The 22,379-nt window shown below is 43.9% G+C and overlaps 1 protein-coding gene across 6 annotated transcripts in view; it reads right to left on the bottom strand.

Moving 5' to 3' along the window:
- Nucleotides 1-22,379, bottom strand: part of LOC120931439 (flocculation protein FLO11-like) — an 86,440-nt gene that overhangs the window by 50,090 nt on the left and 13,971 nt on the right. Inside the window, exons 2-6 of one of the 6 annotated variants that reach the window (XM_040342876.1) lie at nt 16,729-16,802; nt 8,734-12,496; nt 8,266-8,301; nt 7,905-8,013; nt 1,545-1,606 (exon numbers count right to left, since the gene is read on the bottom strand). In XM_040342876.1, coding sequence (XP_040198810.1) covers nt 1,545-1,606; nt 7,905-8,013; nt 8,266-8,301; nt 8,734-12,496; nt 16,729-16,802 — 4,044 coding nt within the window. Of the gene's footprint in view, nt 1-1,544; nt 1,607-7,904; nt 12,497-16,728; nt 16,803-22,379 lie in introns of all 6 variants that reach the window. The other 5 variants (XM_040342872.1, XM_040342871.1, XM_040342874.1 and 2 more) reach the window with 5 other exon arrangements.

Here is a 22,379-nt window from a genome sequence, read left to right as displayed (position 1 = left end):
TGCGTCGGTCGGGCGTACATTCGGGAATTAGCGTATTTTGCTCATTTGCACAATCGATTGGGAAAACGACGTCGGCGACACCTAGCGGCGGAAAAAAAAATGCATTTAAGATCCGACAGCATAATAGCCTTACGCCTGTCGGATCTAATGGTTATCTATGCGTAACTGTTCTGGCTGGGGGTTAGTCAGCTCGGCTCGGATGATGGGGGGAAAGCTTACTGAGGAGAAACTGGAAGTGAGAAATTCAGACAAAGAAAAAAACATTTAGAAGGGAAATCGAAGGAAAAGGTTTAACTGTTACTTATCTGTAACAAAGCAAATATTTTAAAGTCTACCTACATCACACCTATAAAACACAAGGAAAGCTGATAGGCTTATCTAAGTCCAATCAATGTGCACAGGGCAGTAATCCATGGAAACAGAAATCATCTTTTATTGTTCTGACTGCTTTAAAATGATGGAATTTGCCTTTCTGCGCCATGTATGTTATCATATTAGTCTGAAATCTGTGGTTTCTATATAGTTAGTCCAAGAAAAGAAACATGGGGCATCTCAAGCTGCCCATATATTTAATGAATGGTTTTCACCTGATCAATTTACTCTATTAAAAAGGACAGATACATTGGAAGAAAACTGTTGTTCGCACATATACTATCGGTAATGGTTACGACATATTACCGGCAGGGCTCAAGTCCTGCGGGAACGCGTGGGAACGGAGTTCCTGCACTTTTTTCACAGCAGGAACGCAGTTCCCTTTGCAGGACTAGAGCAGCCGAGCCGCCCGAGGCAATCCTTCACTAAGCGGCGATGCCCAGCTCGAGTCACTGTCAGGGGCAGGCGAACCTTAGTAATCCTTTATGTTACTGGCCGCTTCCTGTATATGGATTCATCGGGTAGTGTACGGGTATTCCGTCACTTCCTCGATGCCGCAATGTCTCCTGGGAGCTTTTGTCATTGTTCCCAGGAGACATTGTGGAGGTCTGCCACGAGTTATCGCGGGATTTAGTAAGAACTTGCTTACGGCATCGAGGAAGTGACAGAATACCCGCACATTACCTGATGAATCCATATACAGGAAGCGGCCAGTAACAAATGTAGCGCCCCCTTACTTTCAGTATGGGCACTACGCTAAAGTTAGTAGGGAATGGGAGAGTTATTTTGCTCCCATTCACAATTTGCTAAATTTTGGGCTGCTGTCATTCCTGAACTGTCCTGTAGGTCATTCTGCACTCCAGGGGTGTCGTTTCCACCCCTGGGCGACAGGTGGCGCTAGAGGGGTTCTGGCGGAGCCGCTTTTCCCCAGCAGCCAATTGGAGGAGTTTTCCCTCGCGGGGCATGATGGGGAGGGTAAATCTGTGGCAGACGCCATTTTATGTGGTTCTTCACGGGTTCCAGGGTGGATCTTGGGTGGGAGTTCCCACACTTTTTTCCCCAGGACTTGACCCCTGATTACCGGCAAATGGCCTTTCAAAATTGTTGCTTTGCAGTCTACATCTAAGTCACTTACTAAAATAAAATGTTCTAAAAAGGAATTATTCACTTACCTGAAACCTGTCACTGTTACTTTCTTGAAATGATCAAATTTAGCCTTATAAACTGTTGTCATCTGTGAAAGAAATATTAAAATAAAAAGGACTATACAATTTAGCTGAATGGTAATTTACTCCATAGGAGTTGTAAAATATACACAATACTGTGAGCCTTGTAGAAATGTGATATTGCCTTTATTAGGATGATGGTAACACTGCCTGCTAAACGGAACAATATCGCAGGTTGCCACATACACTATATTACCAAAAGTATTGGGACACCTGCCTTTACATGCACATGAACTTTAATGGTGCCTTAGTTCGTAGGGTTCAACATTGAGTTGGCTCACCTTTTGCAGCTATAACAGCTTCAACTCTTCTGGGAAGGTTGTCCACAAGGTTTAGGAGTGTGTCTATGGGAATGTTTGACCATTCTTCCAGAAGCGCATATGTGAGGTCAGGCACTGATGTTGACAGTGGGTCTCCACTCTAATTCATCCCAAAGAATTTATGTCGGGTTGAGGTCAGGATTCTGTGCAGGCCAGTCAAGTTCCTGGCAAACTCTCTCATCCATGTCTTTATGCACCTTGCTTTGTGCACGGGTTCAAATAATTTTCTGGAGGAGGGATTATGGTGTGGGGTTGTCTTTCAGGGGTTGATCGGCTTGGCCCCTTAGTTCCAGTGAAGGGAAATTTTAAGGCATCAGCATACCAAGACATTTTGGACAATTAAATGCTCTCAACTTTGTGGAAACAGTTTGGGGATCGCCCCTTCCGTTCCAACCTGACTGTGCACCAGTACACAAAGTAAGGTGGATGAGTGAGTTTGGGGTGAAAAAACTTGACTGGCCTGACCTGAGTCCTGACAGAAAATCTTTGGGATGAATTAGAGCGGAGACTGCGAGCCATGTCTTCTCATCCACATTAGTGTTGAGCGGAATACGCCATATTCGATTTCGCGATATATCACGAATATATAGCCGAATATTCGTGAAATATTTGCTAAAATCGAATATTCGTGATATTTAAAAAAAAAAAATTGCGAAATTTCGCTAATGCAAATTTATTGCGAACATTTTGCGAATTTTTTTATTTTTTTTTCTGATTGGCTCTGATGCAAAAGAAGGGCGGAGAAAGTATTCTCGAATATTCGGAAATCGAATATTCGGAATATTTTATCAAAAAAAAAAATGTTGTGAAATATTTTGACAACTGTGGTAGGAGAACTCTGATTGGCTCTGATGCAAAAGAAGGGTGGAGAAAGTATTTGCGAATATTCGGAAATCGAATATTCGCGAATACTTTCTCCACCCTTTTTTTTGCATCAGAGCCAATCAGAGTTGTCAAAATCTCGCAATCAATTTCGCATTCGCATTAGCGAAATTTCGATAAAATATCACCAATATTCGTTTTTAGAATATTCGCGAATACTTTCTCCGCCCTTCTTTTGCATCAGAGCCAATCAGAAAAAAAAATAAAAAATTCGCAAAATGTTCGCAATAAATTCGCATTAGCGAAATTTCGCAATTTTTTTTTTTATATTCGGAATAGCGAATATTGCCCGCGAAATTCGAGATATTCCCGAATACTCGAATATGCCATATTCGAGCCGAATATTCGCAATACGAATATTCGTGAGCAACACTAATCCACATCCGTGTCTGACCTCACAAATGCGCTTTTGGAAGAATGGTCAAACATTCCTAAACCTTGTGGACAGCCTTCCCAGAAGAGTTGAAGCTGTTATAGGGTGGGCCAACTCAATATTGAACTTTACAGACCAAGACTGGGATGCTATTAAAGTTCATGTGCGTGTGAAGGCAGGCGTCCCAATACTTTTGGTAATATAGCGTATCTAACATACAAAATAACAGTTAAAATGCAATTCCTATTGGAAACTCTTCTGCTTTTCCTCTTTCCATTATTATTATTCAAATAATTTCCACATTCAAACAAGTCAGCAACAGGTGTGCCCACATAATAGGTGTTAACATAAGTCACTTTATTTTAAATTAAAAATACATTTAAAACAAATAGATTAATGCATGATCTTTCTCAGCTTGGTATTTCATGTCTTAATTTTTAAAGCAATTCAGAAATTTTTACCCCAAACTCACTCATCCATGTCTTTATGGACCTTGGCCCAGATTCAAGGAGCAATTGCGCCCGTGTAACCATAAGTTACACGGCGCAATTGCTTACTTGCTCCGGTGTAACGAGTGCTCCTGATTCAGGAACCTCGTTACACCGACTGCAGCCTAAAATCTGCGCGGCATAAGGCTCTTATGCCTCGTGGATTTTAGGCTGCATTCTTGCGTGTGCCGCTAGGGGGCGCTCCCATTGTGATCAGCGTGTAGTATGCAAATTGCATACTACCAACTGATTCACAAACTTGCGCGGGCCCCGCGCAAGTCAGGTACGGAGTTTCCGTACGGCAACTTTAGCGCAAGGCTGCCCTTTCTAATAGCAGGGGCAGCCAATGCTAAAGTATAGCCGCCGCTCCCGCGCCGTGAAATTTGAATTTCACGGCGTTTGCGTAAGTGATTCGTGAATGGCGCTGGACGCCATTCACGTTCACTTTGAAGCAAATGACGTCCTTGCGACGTCATTTGCTGCAATGCACGTCGGGAAAGTTTCCCGACGGAGCGGGAGCGCGCCTAATTTAAATGATTCCCGCCCCCGGCGGGATCATTTACATTGTGCGCGCTTACGCCCGGCAATTTTCCGGTGCGCCCTCGCAATTCACGGAGCTACTGCTCCGTGAATCGAGGGCAGCGCAAAATATTTGCGTGGGCGCAGGGCAAAATCGTTGCCCTGTGCCCGTGCAAATATAGCGCAATTCTACCTGAATCTGGGCCCTTGTTTTCTGCGCTGGTGCGCAGTCATGTTTTTACAGGAAGGGGTCATCACCAAACTGTTCCCACAAATCCCCTCAAAATTCCTACACCATATGATTTGATATAGTGTGGATGAGTGAGATTGGGGTGGAGGAACTTGACTGGACTGCACAGATTCCTGACTTCAACCCGATAGAATATTTTTGGGATGAATAATATGTGATGAAAAAAAACGACATTTTTAAAAACGTCAATTTAAATGACCATGTGTGGGGGAAAACGTTGTTTTATGTCTTGTGAAAAACGACAAAAAAAAATTGAAGCATGCTTCAATTTTATGTGTCGTTTTTCAAAACGTCGTTTTTTGTTTCACAGAAATTGACCGTGTGTAGTAAAAAACAACGTTTAAAACAACGCATGCCCAGAAGCTAGTTATGAAGCGAGCTTCAATGAAAAACGTGGTGAACGTAACCTCGCTTTGCTAGAGCATTGTGAAAAAACGATGGTGTGTAGGCAACTTCGTCTTTGAAAATTGAAGTTTCAAAAACTTAGTTTTTTACTTCACAGAAAATGTCGTTTTTTTTCATCACATAAAGTGACACTAGAGTAGACACTGCGAGCCAGGCCTTCTCGTCCAACATCAGTGCCTGACTTCACAAATGCCCTTCTGGAAGAATGGTCAAACATTCCCATAGACACACTCCTAAACCTTGTGGACAGCCTTCTCAGAAGAATTGAAGCTGTTATAGCTGCAAAAGGTGTGCCAACGCAATATTGAACCGCACGGACTAAGACTGGGATGCCATTGAAGTTCTAGTTCCTGTAGCTGACATCTTTATAATAAATACACTATTCATATGTAGCGCCCCCTTACTTTCAGTATGGGCACTACGCTAAAGTTAGTGGGGAATGGGAAAATTATTTTGCTCCCATTCGCAATTTGTTAAATTTGGGCTGCTGTCATTCCTGAACTGTCCTGTAGGTCAGTCTGCGCTCCAGGGGTGTCGTTTCCACCCCTGGGTGACAGGTGGCGCTAGAGGGGTTCTGGCAGAGCCACTTTTCCCCAGCAGCCAATTAGAGGAGTTTTCCCTCGTGGAGCATGCTGGGGAGGAGTATATCTGGGGCAGACGGCATTTTCCTTGGTCCTTCGCGGGTTCCAGGTTCCAGGTGCGGCATCCACCTTTAGGGTGTGCGCATCCAACGGACCCCGGCGATAGCCTACCAGGCCTGGGTCGCATTCTACGCGGAGTTCCATGTTCCTGAGAGGGGTCCCAGTGACTTAGGGGGTCCCCAGTTCTATTGAAAGCATCCCAGGCTGGGTGCCGCTCGATTGGGGGGTCGGCTTGAGGAGAACCCGGAGCAGTGGCGGTTCGTCCATAGAGGGCGCTGGAGCGCCGCCCCCTCTGGCTCTCACCGCCACTGAGTGAAATAACATAGATTCATGCATTGCACGAATCTATGTTATTTTCGCCGCTGCAGCTGTTATTCAGATGGTCGGCGCTCAATGTCCGACCATCTGAATAACGCCAGCTGGTTGGCTGTACGGAAGTGCCTATCAGAGCCAACAGCTCTGATAGGCTTTCCCAATACAGCCCTCGGGTCCCGGAAGCTTATTCTCGGAGCGCACGGACTGTACGCCCCTTGAATAAGATGACAGACGTCTCAGCCAATCAGGTTGGCCGGTTCTGGCTACCGGTAACCTGATTGGCTGAGACACATGTCAGTCATCGAGGGCGGGAGAAGACATCGTGGGACGTGGATGCCTAAAACCAGTAAAGGTAAGTGCCGGGCGGGGGGGGGGGGTGGGGAAGAAAGCAATTTACAGGGCACAGTGGGGACAATTGGCACAGCGGCGACCATTAAAGGGCACAGTGGCTGTGTTTAATGGCATGGCACAGTGGTGACAATGGATGGCACAGTGGTGACAATGGATGGCACAGTGGCTGCGTTTAATGGCATGGCACAGTGGTGACAATGTATGGCACAGTGGCTGCGTTTAATGGCATGGCACAGTGGTGACAATGTATGGCACAGTGGTGACAATGGATGGCACAGTGGTGACAATGGATGGCACAGTGGCTGCGTTTAATGGCATGGCACAGTGGTGACAATGTATGGCACAGTGGCTGCGTTTAATGGCATGGCACAGTGTTGACAATGGATGGCACAGTGACTGCGTTTAATGGCATGGCACAGTGGTGACAATGTATGGCACAGTGGCTGCGTTTAATGGCATGGCACAGTGGTGACATTGGATGGCACAGTGACTGCGTTTAATGGCATGGCACAGTGGTGCAAATTGATGGCACAGTGACTGCATTTGATGGCATGGCACAGTGACTGCGTTTAATGGCATGGCACAGTGGTGCGAATTGATGGCACAGTGACTGCATTTGATGGCATGGCACAGTGACTGCGTTTAATGGCATGGCACAGTGGTGCGAATTGATGGCACAGTGGCTGCATTTGATGGCATGGCACAGTGGTGCAAATTGATGGCACAGTGGCTGCATTTGATGGCATGGCACAGTGGTGCAAATTAATGGCACAGTGGCTGCGTTTGATGGCATGTAACAGTGGCTGCGTTTGATGGCATGTAACAGTGGCTGCGTTTGGGCACAGTGAGACTGCAATTTTTTTTTCTTTGTGCCCCCCCAACAATTTTGAGCACCAGCCGCCACTGACCCGGAGTCAGGTTGTCCAACAGGGCTTGAACGAACCATCGGGGATCTGGTGACCGGAATGCTGACAGGTACACTTTGCTGTCATTCAGTGACCTATGCTTAAATCTACTGGGAGGATTTGCTCAATTTGTCCATTTAGCTCATTCAAAGTAATAGGCCTGTGGCAGGGGCCTGTTCCTCCCAGCAAATCTAAAGTGACACTTCGGCTGCCAGGCTCGTGTGAGGAGTCTCCCCGGGGGCACTTCACCCACTCTGGCTAGAGTGGCGACGAACTGCAATTGATACTACTGAGAGCAGGATTGCTCGGTTCATATCCAGGCCTGATACTGCGAAGTTCTCTATCGCTTCATCAACCTTTTCTCCTCATTTGATGTTGATGTTGGCCATGTTGGGCCTGGAAATAAAGCATTTGAAAACCTTTATTCATTGACTGGACATTCGCTCACTACTCTTCTCATCAAATACACCCCTAGACAACACTGAGGTAACTTAATATGCCAATCCCAACAACAATCAGCGGCTCCTTCGGAGGTAGCACTACACATAAATGGTAGTTGTGCAGTTTCACGAAATACTCAATTTTTTTAGATGAAAAAATTAATAAAAAAGAATGCACAAATTATTCAGACAAATAAAAAAAATTAAGCAGTCAGCAATTCTCCTTATTCAATCATCACTATCTGCAACCTATACTGATATTTCATGTTAGATTTTATACTACTCATCATTACAGGTGTATAAAAAAAAAATCTGGTTGCGGAAAAACGCAACTTTTAAAAAGTAACTCTGCTTTTGGGCTAAAGATTTTGATGTCCAGTAATAAATAAAAAATAAAATGATATCAAGTATCCTTACCTCATCCTCAACCTGTTTCTTCAGATCGATGTATTTGCTAGATGATTGGTTCTGCAGTTCATTATCAAAAACTTTATTGACAATCTTAAATTCCAAAGGCACAGTGGCAATAGGTATGGCAGTGGTTATTTGTATGGTGTTTGTGCTGTATGTGTTGATGGTAGTGGAGACTGACTGTGCAAGTGAGGATGCTGTGGCTGGTGCTAATGTAGTTGCATTGGTGTCTAATGAGATTGGTAGAGAAGCGGTAGCATTTGAGACTGATGAAACCGGTGATAATGTAGTGGCATTTGATTCTAGTGGGACTGGTAGTGAAGATGTAGAATTGGTGTCTGAGGAAGCCGGTGCTAATGTAGTGGCATTGGATTGTAACGAGACTGGTAACGAGACTGGTAGTAAAGATGTGGGATTTGTGGCCAATGAAGTTGGTGCTAATGTAGTGCCATTAGATTCTAGTGGGACTGGAAATGAAGATGTAGAATTTGTGACCAATGAAGTTGGTGCTAACGTAGTGGCATTGGATTCTACTGGGACTGGTAGTGAAGATGTAGAATTTGTGACCAATGAAGTTGGTGCTAACGTAGTGGCATTGGATTCTACTGGAACTGGTAGTGAAGATGTGGAATTTGTGACCAATGGAGTTGGTGCTAATGTAGTGCCATTAGATTCTAATGGGACTGGTAATGAAGAAGTTGAATTTGTGACTGATGAAGATGGTGCTAATGTAGTGGCATTGGATTCTAGTGGGACTGGTAATGAAGATGTAGAATTTGTGACCAATGAAGTTGGTGCTAACGTAGTGGCATTGGATTCTACTGGGACTGGTAGTGAAGATGTGGAATTTGTGACTGATGAAGCCGGTGCTAATGTAGTGCCATTAGATTCTAATGGGACTGGTAATGAAGAAGTTGAATTTGTGACTGATGAAGATGGTGCTAATGTAGTGGCATTGGAATCTAGTGGGACTGGTAATGAAGAAGTAGAATTTGTGACCAATGAAGTTGGTGCTAACGTAGTGGCATTGGATTCTACTGGGACTGGTAGTGAAGATGTGGAATTTGTGACCGATGAAGCCGGTGCTAATGTAGTGACATTGGATTCTAATGAGACTGGTAGTGAAGATGTAGAATTTGTGACTGATGAAGCCGGTGCTAATGTAGTGGCATTGGATTGTAATGGGACTGGTAATGAAGAAGTTGCATTTGTGACTGATGAAGCCGGTGCTAATGTAGTGGCATTGGATTGTAATGGGACTGGTAATGAAGGAGTTGCATTTGTGACTGATGAAGCCGGTGCTAATGTAGTGGCATTGGATTGTAATGGGACTGGTAATGAAGAAGTTGCATTTGTGACTGATGAAGCCGGTGCTAATGTAGTGGCATTGGATTGTAATGGGACTGGTAATGAAGAAGTTGCATTTGTGACTGATGAAGCCGGTGCTAATGTAGTGGCATTGGATTGTAATGGGACTGGTAATGAAGAAGTTGCATTTGTGACTGATGAAGCCGGTGCTAATGTAGTGGCATTGGATTGTAATGGGACTGGTAATGAAGAAGTTGCATTTGTGACTGATGAAGCTGTTGCTAATGTAGTGGCATTGGATTGTAATGGGACTGGTAATGAAGAAGTTGCATTTGTGACTGATGAAGCCGGTGCTAATGTAGTGGCATTGGATTGTAATGGGACTGGTAATGAAGGAGTTGCATTTGTGACTGATGAAGCCGGTGCTAATGTAGTGGCATTGGATTGTAATGGGACTGGTAATGAAGAAGTTGCATTTGTGACTGAGGATGCCGGTGCTAATGTAGTGGCATTGGATTCTAATGGGACTGGTAGTGAAGATGTGGAATTTGTGACCGATGAAGCCGGTGCTAATGTAGTGGCAATTGATTCTACTGGGACTGGTAGTGAAGATGTGGAATTTGTGACCGATGAAGCCTGTGCTAATGTAGTGACATTGGATTCTAATGAGACTGGTAGTGAAGATGTAGAATTTGTGACTGATGAAGCCGGTGCTAATGTAGTGGCATTGGATTGTAATGGGACTGGTAATGAAGAAGTTGCATTTGTGACTGATGAAGCCGGTGCTAATGTAGTGGCATTGGATTGTAATGGGACTGGTAATGAAGAAGTTGCATTTGTGACTGATGAAGCTGTTGCTAATGTAGTGGCATTGGATTGTAATGGGACTGGTAATGAAGAAGTTGCATTTGTGACTGATGAAGCTGTTGCTAATGTAGTGGCATTGGATTGTAATGGGACTGGTAATGAAGAAGTTGCATTTGTGACTGATGAAGCCGGTGCTAATGTAGTGGCATTGGATTGTAATGGGACTGGTAATGAAGGAGTTGCATTTGTGACTGATGAAGCCGGTGCTAATGTAGTGGCATTGGATTGTAATGGGACTGGTAATGAAGAAGTTGCATTTGTGACTGATGAAGCCGGTGCTAATGTAGTGGCATTGGATTGTAATGGGACTGGTAATGAAGAAGTTGCATTTGTGACTGATGAAGCCGGTGCTAATGTAGTGGCATTGGATTGTAATGGGACTGGTAATGAAGAAGTTGCATTTGTGACGGATGAAGCCGGTGCTAATGTAGTGGCATTGGATTGTAATGGGACTGGTAATGAAGAAGTTGCATTTGTGACTGATGAAGCCGGTGCTAATGTAGTGGCATTGGATTGTAATGGGACTGGTAATGAAGAAGTTGCATTTGTGACTGATGAAGCCGGTGCTAATGTAGTGGCATTGGATTGTAATGGGACTGGTAATGAAGAAGTTGCATTTGTGACTGATGAAGCCGGTGCTAATGTAGTGGCATTGGATTGTAATGGGACTGGTAATGAAGAAGTTGCATTTGTGACTGGTGAAGCTGGTGCTAATGTAGTGGCATTGGATTCTAATGGAACTGGTAGTGAAGATGTGGAAATTGTGACTGATGAAGCTGGTGCTAATGTAGTGACATTGGATTCTAATGGGACTGGTAGGGAAGATGTGGAAATTGTGACTGATGAAGCCGGTGCTAATGTAGTGGCATTGGATTCTAATGGGACTGGTAGTGAAGATGTGGAATTTGTGATTGATGAGGCCGGTGCTAATGTAGTGGCATTGGATTGTAATGGGACTGGTAGGGAAGATGTGGAAAGAGTGACTGATGAAGCCGGTGTTAATGTAGTGGCATTGGATTCTAAGAGGCCTGGTAGTGAAGATGTGGAATTTGTGACCAAGGAAGTTGGTGCTAATGTAGTGGCATTGGATTCTAAGAGGCCTGGTAGTGAAGATGTGGAATTTGATGAAGCCGGTGCTAATGTAGTGGCATTGGATTCTAATGGAACTGGTAGTGAAGATGTGGAATTTGTGACTGACGAAGCCGGTGCTAATGTAGTGGCATTGGATTCTAATGGAACTGTTAGTGAAGATGTGGAATTTGTGACTGACGAAGCCGGTGCTAATGTGGTGGCATTGGATTCTAATGGGACTGGTAGTGAAGATGTGGAATTTGTGACTGATGAAGCCGGTGCCAATGTAGTGGCATTGGATTCTAATGGAACTGGTAGTGAAGAAGTGGAATTTGTGACTGATGAAGCCGGTGCTAATGTAGTGCCATTGGATTCTAATTGGACTGGTAGTGAAGATGTGGAATTTGTGACTGAGGAAGCCGGTGCTAATGTAGTGGCATTGGATTCAAATGGAACTGGTAGTGAAGAAGTGGAATTTGTGACTGATGAAGCCGGTGCTAATGTAGTGGCATTAGATTCTAATGGGACTGGTAGGGAAGATGTGGAAATTGTGACTGATGAAGCCGGTGCTAATGTAGTGGCATTGGATTCTAATGGGACTGGTAGTGAAGATGTGGAATTTGTGACTGATGAAGCCGGTGCTAATGTAGTGGCATTGGATTCCAATGGGCCTGGTAGTGAAGATGTGGAATTTGTGACCAATGAAGTTGGTGCTAATGTAGTGGCATTGGATTCCAATGGGACTGGTAGTGAAGATGTGGAATTTGTGACTGATGAAGTCGGTGCTATAGTAGTGGCATTGGATTCTAATGGGACTGGTAGGGAAGATGTGGAATGAGTGACTGATGAAGCCGGTGCTAATGTAGTGGCATTGGATTCTAAGAGGCCTGGTAGTGAAGATGTGGAATTTGTGACCAAGGAAGTTGGTGCTAATGTAGTGGCATTGGATTCTAAGAGGCCTGGTAGTGAAGATGTGGAATTTGTGACTGATGAAGCCGGTGCTAATGTAGTGGCATTGGATTCAAATGGAACTGGTAGTGAAGAAGTTGAATTTGTGACTGGTGAAGCCGGTGCTAATGTAGTGGCATTAGATTCTAATGGAACTGGTAGGGAAGATGTGGAAATTGTGACTGATGAAGCCGGTGCTAATGTAGTGGCATTGGATTCCAATGGGACTGGTAGTGAAGATGTAGAATTTGTGACATCAGAGGCAAGTATTGTTGATGATGTTTGGTTCAATGTGTTGGGTAGTATAGTTGTTGTAGATGACGAATCACTGTTGTGGGTGATTTCTGTAGTAGATAGTGAAGTGTGGTCAGTGGTGAAACCTGATGTGGATCCAAATCTGGAAGCTGAAAGAAAGGAAATGTACCATAATTACTGCATTTTTAATGACAATCGGTGAGTGTGTTTAAACAAATGAAACAATCCATCAAAAAAGATTTACAGTAACTCGCTCTCGGTAGAACAAAAGCATGCCACATTGTGCCACTAATCCATCACTCGCTAATTCAACATCTTTAATAGGATATAATAAAATTGCAGATCACAATTGGAACACTTGGGTTTGGCGGGACTGGTTATTAAATAAATGATTTTACAGTGTTTAGGAAACGGCAAGTATGATAGGGCTATTCTACTAATAGAAACTGTAATAAATGTTGTTTTTTTTAACTCCTTTTTATATGTGTTTTTGCTATATTACAGTCTTTGCATTACAAAAAGATTTTTAAAACATGATGGGGTTCCCAGAGCTGTGTGTATATTCTAAAGAGGCAGCACAGCAGTGACAGCCTGCTTCACAGTTGGCTTTGTCTGACAAACTTCGGATTTAAAAAATAAGGGACAAGTATCTAAACACAAGAAAGAAAATCGTATGTATTGTGGCTTACCAGTCTTTGGATGCTGTAGCTGTTTTGGTTTTCGTGTTTTATGTCTTTTTCTTTTATTTTCACCTGCTGATCCTGCCGGTACCACATTCGTTGTCCTAGGGGGAAAATGCTCACTCACTGTAATGTACCTACTGTATGTATGAGCAGCATTGTCACCCTAGGAAGGAAATGTTTTAGGACTACAAAACAGCGTGCCTTCTCCTAAGGCACTGATAAGCCGCAATACATTACATTTTTGTTTTGGGTTTTAGATATTCTTTGAGATTGTATTTTGTGCAGTGTGGAAAACATATTGAATTGTACTATTACAGTAGAGAATGCATGTATCGTGTTTGTTTAAAGTCTGTATGGATCACATTTTTTGTCAGGTATTAATGTATAGTATATTAATATTTCTTATTTACATTTTCAGACAACGGGAGTAGCTCTAGACTGCTTTTCCATGTTTACCAGGCCCTCTTGATATTTCTGGTGAAATAGAATTCAGTAGCTCAAGCTCAAATTTACACACAAAACTTAATGGGTGGGAGGAGTGACTTACTCCCTTCACCCTCCTTCCCCTGTGTGCTCTGTTCACATGGGCCCACAATGAGATTTAGGCTGCATTTACACCTGCACGTTTCCTAAACATGCAAAAAAAAAAACACATAACTATTATTATTATTATTATACACGATTTATATAGCGCCAACAGTTTACGCAGCACTTTACAATGCAGAGGGGGGACAGCACAAGTGCAGTGCAATACAGAAGGTACAGGAGGGCCCTGCTCGTAGAGCTTACATTCTAAAGGGAGGGGGTGGTGGTACAAAAGGTAATAGCTGTGAAGAATGATTTGATGGGGGTGGCTCAGGGACAGTTGTTAGGCGGGTGTGGGATAGGCTTCCCTGAATAAATGTGTTTTTAGGGATCTCCTAAAGGTGGTGAGGTTAGGGGCTGATCAGACATACTGGGGCAGGGAGTTCCAGAGGATGGGAGAGGCTCTGGAGAAATCCTGAAGGCGAGCATGGGAGGAGGTAACAAGGGAGCTAGAGAGCAGGAGGTCCTGGGACGAGCAGAGGGGACAATTTGGGCGATATCTGCAGATGAGGTTGGTAAAGTCCATGGGGGCGATGTTGTGGATGGCCTTGTATGTTGTGGTTAGCATTTTCAATTTTATAATGTGGGGTAGGGGAAGCCAGTAAAGGAATTGGCAGAGAGGAGCAGCAGTTGCGGATTGGTTAGTGAGGTGTATTAGTCTAGCAGCAGAATTCATAATAGACTGAAGGGGGGATAGCCCGCTCAAGGGTTGGCCATTAAGGAGAGAGTTGCAGTAGTCAAGGCGGGAAATAATCAAGGAGTGAATAAGTTGCTTTGTGGTGTCATTAGTCAGGAATGTCCGAATTCTGGAGATGTTGTGGAGGTTAAGGCGGCAGGATTTAGACAGTGATTGGATATGGGGGCTGAAGGAGAGGTCAGAGTCAAGGATTACACCGAGCACCCTGGCATGTGTGGAGGGACTAATGGTTGTGTTGTCGATCTTAATGGTAAAGTCATGGGAGGAGGGGGCGGGGGGGGGGGGGGGGGTTGGAAGGAGAAAATATAACAAGCTTAGTTTTAGAAAGATTGAGTTTGAGGAAGTGGTGTGGTGTGACATCCATACCGATATGTCATTCAGTAAGTTTGAGATCTGTGAGAGGATCGAGGGGGTGAGTTGAGGAGTGGAGGGATAGATCTGGGTGTCATCGGCACCAGAGCACTTTTTACAATTTGGCACTGTGTCGCTTTCACTGACAATTGCATCTTTTGCGTCTTTTTCCCCACAAATAGAGCTTTCTTTTGGTGGTGTTTGATCACCTCTGCGGTTTTTATTTTTTGTGCTATAAACAAAAAAAAGGAGCGACCGATATGTATTACTTTTTGCTATAATAAATATCCCCAAAAATGTTTTTTAAAAACAAATTTCTTCATCAGTTTAGGCCAATATGTATTCTTCTACATATTTTTGGTAAAAAAGCAAGCGTATATGGTGAATATCTCCTAAACCGTGTAGGTTTAGGAGCTATTTCCAGTACCTACAGGTAAGCCTTATTAAAGGCTTACCTGTAGGTAAAAATGGTATGTAAGGGTTTACAACTACTTTAAACCACCTGACAAATTCTTATTCCTATAAAGGCATGTACACACGATCACATTTCCTTATGGGAATTGTGTGATGGCAGAATGTTGTGGGATAATCCGACCGTTTGTATGCTCCATCGGACTATTGTTTTTGGATTTCCGACAACAAATGTGGGATCGCATGTTTTAAAATTTTTCGACAACAAATGTGTGATGACGGATTGTATGCAGAACAAGTTCACGGCCAACGCCCTTCGGCAAAATTCCATGGCTTTGTCCGCAAGCAAAATCTGATCGTGAGTATGAGGCTTTAGGGTCTCAGTTGGTCAGTTTGTAGGTGGGATGCAGCCTGGTATGGTGGAAATAATACACTTAGTCCCAGTGCAATGAACGAACGTGTATTAAAACAATGCAGAGACAGTTCACAAACAACCCGGTGGCAAGGCAGCCTAGCCAGGAACACTCACAGTTCCAACATCGTGTAGAGAACAGGATTCAGCCAAACTGATAGTGCCTGTAGAGAGGAGTAGAATGCAGCCTGGCCATCTTGTGCCCAAGCAGGCAGATGTCCAGAGATGTTGTGTGCCCTACTTTCCCTCCTTGTAAGGAACATTTTTCTGCCAATATTTTTGTCCCTACCAAGTGGGCTACGTGTCCCTACTCTACCAACTCACAAAATGCATGCCAAACCTGGGAGCCAGGGTCTTAAAAAAGATCTGCCTGACCCAAGATGGCTGCGAGTCACATGGGGCGTCAGCATCCAAGTGTATCGCTTCCCCAGTGACCCAGGAACCATGTTCCTCTACTTCCTCTCCAACTGCAGTGGAGAAGGTAGACTGCAGCTACCTACAAGGTATCCTTTTTTTCTTGACTTCCAGTTCACCAGAAATCGCTGTAACACACAAAGGCATGCAGGAACACCAAAAACATGCAGATTAAAAAAAAAACACAAGGGGTCGGATTCAGATAAAATGGTCTATCTATGTGCCGGCGTAACGTATCTCAGATACGTCACCAGAAGTTTGGGTGCAAGTTCCGTATTCAGAAAGAACTTGCGCCCTTAGTTACGGCGGCGTAACGCATGTCGTCCGGCGTAAGCCCGCCTAATTCAAATGTGTTTGATGTGGGCGTGTTTTATTTAAATTCTCTGTGACCCCACGTATTTGACGTATTTTCCCGCTGAGCCGGAGGGAGCAGGCGGACTCCGTCGCTACAGAGTCCGCCTGCTCCCTCCGGCTCAGCGGGAGATCTCTCCGCTGATCTCCGCTGAGTTGGTGGATGACAAGTCCCTCTCCTTACTGAGCGGGGAGGGGCTTGTGCAGAGCCACTGTCTCCTATGGGAAGATCTGATGAAAATGGACAGCATGTCCGTTTTCATCAGATCTCACCCGATCCGATCACTCATGTACGTATAGCCATCCGTCCGATTTTGGCGGATCGGATGTCAGCGGACATCCGACGCTCCATAGGACTGCATGGAGCGGCCATTCAGGTCCGCCGTGAAAACTGACAGGCGGACCTGAACGGTCCGATCATGTTAAAGGGGCCAGACTCCAGTGGTAGATATACTGTACACATATCACGTGTCTTACCTGTGATTACAAGTGTCACAATAGCCGACTTCCACAGACTCATTATTGGAGGTACAGTATTGCATTTCCAGTTCCTATGAAAAAAATATTTAGGATGTTTACATTTATGTTTTATGAAATATTCAGGCAGTAATGATTAACAAAGATGCTTTACAATAAACAAGATTTGCATGATCTGAAATGAGATTGTTTAGATAATTTGGCGGTAATTATAATAATTACAAACTGCTATATTAAGTTACGTTTTGTGGTATGTTTGTTTCTTCAGGTTCAGGGTTCAAAAATGTGAGCTGGAAGACTCAAGCTTGCAAAAAATTACCATTTCATAATGACTTATTACTGACTCATCGAGCCAATACCATACCTCCCAACTTTTTGTGATGTGAATGAGGGACACCTATTATCAAAAGTATATAGGCATAGGACACGCCACGCCCAATTAAAATAGAATTAAACACAAAAAAAAAAAGATTGGTTAAACCTGCACGTTCTTTTTTTTTTTTTTTTTTTTTTTACCACTTCTATTCCTTTATATTGGCTTTTTGGAAATTTACTAATGCAGCAATTTGGAACTTGGATGAAATGTTTAGCACTGTAAAACACTTTGAAAGATAAATAGTGCATTTTATATACAACTATATAGATCAGACCAAAATGAGTGACAAATGAGGAGGAAAGAGGGACAGAGGGACTTTGTTCCAAATCAGGGACAGTCCCTTGAAAACAGGGACAGTTGGGAGCTATGGCCAGTACTACCAAAACCACTTAGGAAAGGCATCCACTAAAGCTGCGTATATTGTATATAGCTAGTAGGTTGTTATTCAAACTGTTTCATTTTAAAGTGGTTGTAAACCCTTTACAACCACTTTATGTTACAGGTAGGCCTATATTAAGGCTTACCTGTAGCTACCAAGGATATCTCCTAAACCTGCACGGTTTAGGAGATATTCCCTGTCCCCTGCATGTGCCGATGTCATTGACACACGCGCACTGGGGCAAACTGAAGCAATGGCATGTATGTGCCGTTGCTTCAGTCCATGTGCCGTTACTGGCGGCTCCCACACACATGCACAGGAGTGACTCCAGCCAATCACATCGCCGGAGCCGCGATACCCGGAAGTAACCCCCTGGAGAGATTTTGCTGCCGGAGGGGAGGGAAAAGGACCGCTGCGGGGGCTTCAATCTGAGCTAAGTAATTTATAATGAGCTAGTATGCTACGCAAAATTACCATTTCATAATGACTTATTACTGACCCATCGAGCCAATACCATACCTCCCAACTTTTTGTAATGTGAATGAGGGACACCTATTATCAAAAGTATATAGGCATAGGACACGCCACGCCCAATTAAAATACTACGCATACTAGCTCATTAAGCCTTTGTCTTGCAGGGGGTTTTTTTATCTCGGTTTTACAACCACTTTAATAACTTGTGTTTGATTTTGAATTTGAAGGACCGTTTCTTTCAAATACATTTACGACAGTGCATGTGGTTTTCGTTTGGTAAAGTTCATTCACTCCAAAATCGAATATTAAAAGATAGAATTTTTCGACTATATTCGGATGACATTCATCAAGCTGTTGAATGTATGGAGAATTTTTGTTCAAGGATCTACTAGTAGTGTATACCCAACCTTTAGTCATAGGCCCCTTTTACACGAGCGGTCCAGTTGGGTCCACCTGAAAAACGGACAGGCGACCCAATCAGACCCGCCATTCTCCTCTATAGAGCGGCGGATGTAAACAGACTTGTGTCCGTTTACACCCGCCTACCTCCAACACGATCTAATTCGCCAAAAACAAACGAAAGAGGACCGGTGTCAATGTGTCTGTTCTACATAAGCGGAGCAGACATGGACCTGTCATCTGCCCGCTCCGCTCAGCTTAGCAGGGGATTCCCTGCTCAGAAAAACAGATCTGGCCCATTTGAAAGGGGCTTTAGAGTAATCTGTTGTTAGTTATACCACTAAACTGGCCTTACACACTTGAATGAGTGAGTGAGTGAGTGAAAAACTTATATAGCGCAACAAATGCGAACTGAATCGCCTCTTGGCGCTGTCTCCATTCTCTGGGTAAGGAAACCTCTTGACCTCAGAAGAGATGGGTTTTAATCTTTCTCCTGAAGACCAAGTGGTCCAACTCCAATCGGATGGTGGTTGGTAGAGTGTTCCACAGTCGAGGTCCCTGGACTGCAAATCTTCGATGGGAGGTGGTTTTCAGGCGCTTAGCAGTGGCTATTTCCAGCGCTATAGCGCCCGAAAATCGCCCCAGTGTGAAAAGGGTCTTACTGATCATTCTTACTGATCATTATGCAGGAAATTTTTGCTAGAAATAAAACATGCATAATAAGATCAGTAGCATGTTTGTGGCCATGTGGATGAAGCCTAAAAAGTTGTTACTGTTCTGATGAACTAAAATTTTTTTAAAATACAGTAAAGAGATAAGATATAAAGCAGAAATAAAATGTATAGCTTGTAAGATTCATCTTCATTTACTTACATTAAGCTCAGTGTATGTATTGTACGTTTTTTCAGCTAAGTCAAATTAAATTTAAAAGGTACAGTCACAAGGCTAAATAAGAGAGCTATATGATGTGTGCCTAAAAAGTTTGGTGACTGGTCTGATATCTCAACAGGAACATGGGTCAGGTGCGCGCACATGCACATGGCTATCCAGAGACACGTTGAGAAGCACCACCTAGCATGGAGTACACGTGACCATCAGGGTAAACCCACTGCAGGCAGTCAAACATAGTCAGTGTGAGAGGTAGGGTCACAGTGCAATGGAGCAATGAGTGAACATCAAGTTCTGCTATAAATTGGGGAAAAGGGCGAGAAAGACGCATGAACTGTTGGTGCAAGTGTACTGGACGGAAGCCGTAAGCAGAACGCTTTCAAATGGTTTTGTGACGAAAAGGAGACGAATGAGGATGAGCCACCTGTGGGTTAGCCTTCGACAAGCAAAACTCCAGACAGGATAGAGTGAATATGACAAATGCTTGCACGAGATTGACGACTGACTCTACGATTGATGGTGGAGGAATTGGGCATTAGAAAGGACACGGTGCGCACCATCGTCCATGAAGATTTGGGTAAGCAAAAGATCTGTTCCCAGTTTGTACCACACAAGCTGACAGATGGACATAAAGCAAAATGCATGGAAACCTCTGGAGATTTTATTACTGTGTGTGACCTGGATCCATCCTTTCTGCAAAACATCGTCACAGGTGATGAGACCTGGTGCTACCAGTTTGATCTGGAATCCAAGTGGCTAAATGAAGGAAAGGCGTTCATCTTCCCTGCGACCCAAAAAGTCACCTGCAAACGTCCAAGGTCAAGACAATGTTGATCGCCAACTTTGACAACGATGGCATCATCTATAAGAATTTTTCTCGGTGCGGCGTACCCTTTTTTGATCATCCACTGTACTCCCCTGATCTGGTGCCTGTGGAATTCTGTTTCCCCGCCTGAAGAGATACATGAAAGGCGAACGTTTTTGCGAATGTGGTGGCAATCCAAGACAGCTGACAGTTTTCTAGAAGCTTTATGAATGTTGTTGTGAAGGATGGCGATTATTTTGAAGGCCAATAAAGGTAATTTGTTTGTATCTTCTGTTTTGTTTGTTCTCTGATACCATTCACTGAACTATTTAGACAAACCTTGTATATCCTCATGGTAATGTGGAACTGATACTCACCTCAGTTTCACCGTCACGGTGTTGCTTTTTTACCAGCAACTGGCATTTTCAGCCAGTCTTTTTCTGTGTACCGATTTTTGGCTATCTTCATTGATGTCACTCCCATGCATGCGCGGGAGTTCATTCATCTCTGCAGATGCCAAAAAAAGTGCAAACAGACGAGTAAAAAGCTTTAGGCCCCTTTCACACGTGCAGACCGTATGTCCGCTTTTTCTTCCATCCGTTTGCAGATGAAAAAGGGACATACATTGGTCCCTATGAGATTGCGGGTGTCAGCGGATGAACATCCACTGACACCCGATCTCGTCCGCCTCCGCAAGGATCCGATTCTGCAGATGGAAGAAACCCCAATTTTTCCTTCCGTCTGCGGATCGGATGAACACGGACATACGGTCCATGTTCATCCGATCCCCCCATAGGGGAGAGCGGAGAAAAGACAGGGCGGTCCCTGCACAGTGTGCTGGGGCCGCCCTGTCATCCGCCGGCTCAGCGGCGATCAAAGGAGCGATCCCTGCTCAGCATACGGAGCATACGGAGGCGGATCATTACTGATCCGCCCCGTGTGAAAGGGGCCTTAGGCTTCATTCACATGGCCGTAAAACTTGTACTGATGTTACTACACATGCATTTTCAAGGAGAAAAGCTCCCACGTAATGACCAGTAAAATACTTGCTTATAGAAGCACATAACCACATAAAGACATGTAAGCGTACATAATTCTAATGAATTTTTCCCCTTTGTTTAGACTTAAAATTAAACGTGTACAAATGCGTATACATGCGCTTATGTGCATAAGCATGTAAAACGCATGTAGATCTTTGGATTCTTTGCTACAAATCTTAAAGCGGCTCATGCTTACGCAATTATGTGAATGGCTGGAAAGACGTGCCTCTTCTGCATTAAAAATACAGGCCTGTTCTTAATATTTTTTATTATAGTGTAGTTTATTTAAAGTGTAGGTATACCCTAAACTTTTTTTTTTTTTTTTTAGGACAAAAAGTTAAATCCACTGTCAGTTTTTTTTCCTACATGTCTCATTTTACTTCCTTTACTGTTCTCTCAACAGGAAGTAAGAGGATATTTTTCCAATATGTAGGATATTTCCTCTTAGACAGTGGTCACAAGTACAAGTGCCCCTATCATAAAATGTCTGTAAAAGCTTCATGAAGTGTGTTAATTATTCAGTGAATCCCATATCTGTGCACAGATCACAAAGTAAACAGATAATGTAATATGTCGTTTTTTGCTTAACCACTTCCCGCCCACCGTATAGCAGAATGACGGCCGGAAAGTGGCGTCCAGCATGATAAGCCGTGATCGTATGCCTGTGGGGGTGCGCAGCATGGCAATAGGTGTGGTGTTTCAGTCTGACACACCGCATCACTGATCTCGTTAATAAGCCTCTGACATAGGCTCTTTACCATGTGATCAGCGGTGTCCAATCACCGCTGATCACAGCGTAAATAGGAAGAGCTGTTTATCGGCTTTTCCTCCACTTGCACTGACAGCCGATCGGTTGCTCTCCTGACAGGGGGGGGTCTGTGCCGATCGATTATCAGCGCAGCCCCCCCCCCCCCCCGAGGATGCCCACCTGTGCCCACCCAGAACCACCAGGGTTGCCAATCAGTGTCCATTAGAGGTGCCAATCAGTGTCCATCAGTAATGCCTGCCAGTGCCTCCTCATCAGTGCTGCCTATAATTGACCATCAGTGCCGCCTATAAGTAACCAGTGCCATTTTTCAGTTCACATCAGTTCTGCCTTTTAGCGCAGCATATCACTGCTGAATATTAGTGCCTCATCATCAGTGCCCATCATTTTTTTTTAAAATTTTCCATCTTTTTAAATGTTTAGCAGAAAATCAAAACCCCAGTGGTGATCAAATACCACCAAAAGAAGGCTCTATTTGTGGGAACAAAATGATAATAATATTGTTTGGGTACAGCGTTGCATGA

Source organism: Rana temporaria, chromosome 3, assembly GCF_905171775.1.
Source record: "Rana temporaria chromosome 3, aRanTem1.1, whole genome shotgun sequence".
Lineage (NCBI taxonomy): Eukaryota > Metazoa > Chordata > Amphibia > Anura > Ranidae > Rana > Rana temporaria.
The sequence above is the reverse complement of the archived record's forward strand: the minus strand, read 5'-3'. Positions and strand labels throughout refer to the sequence as shown.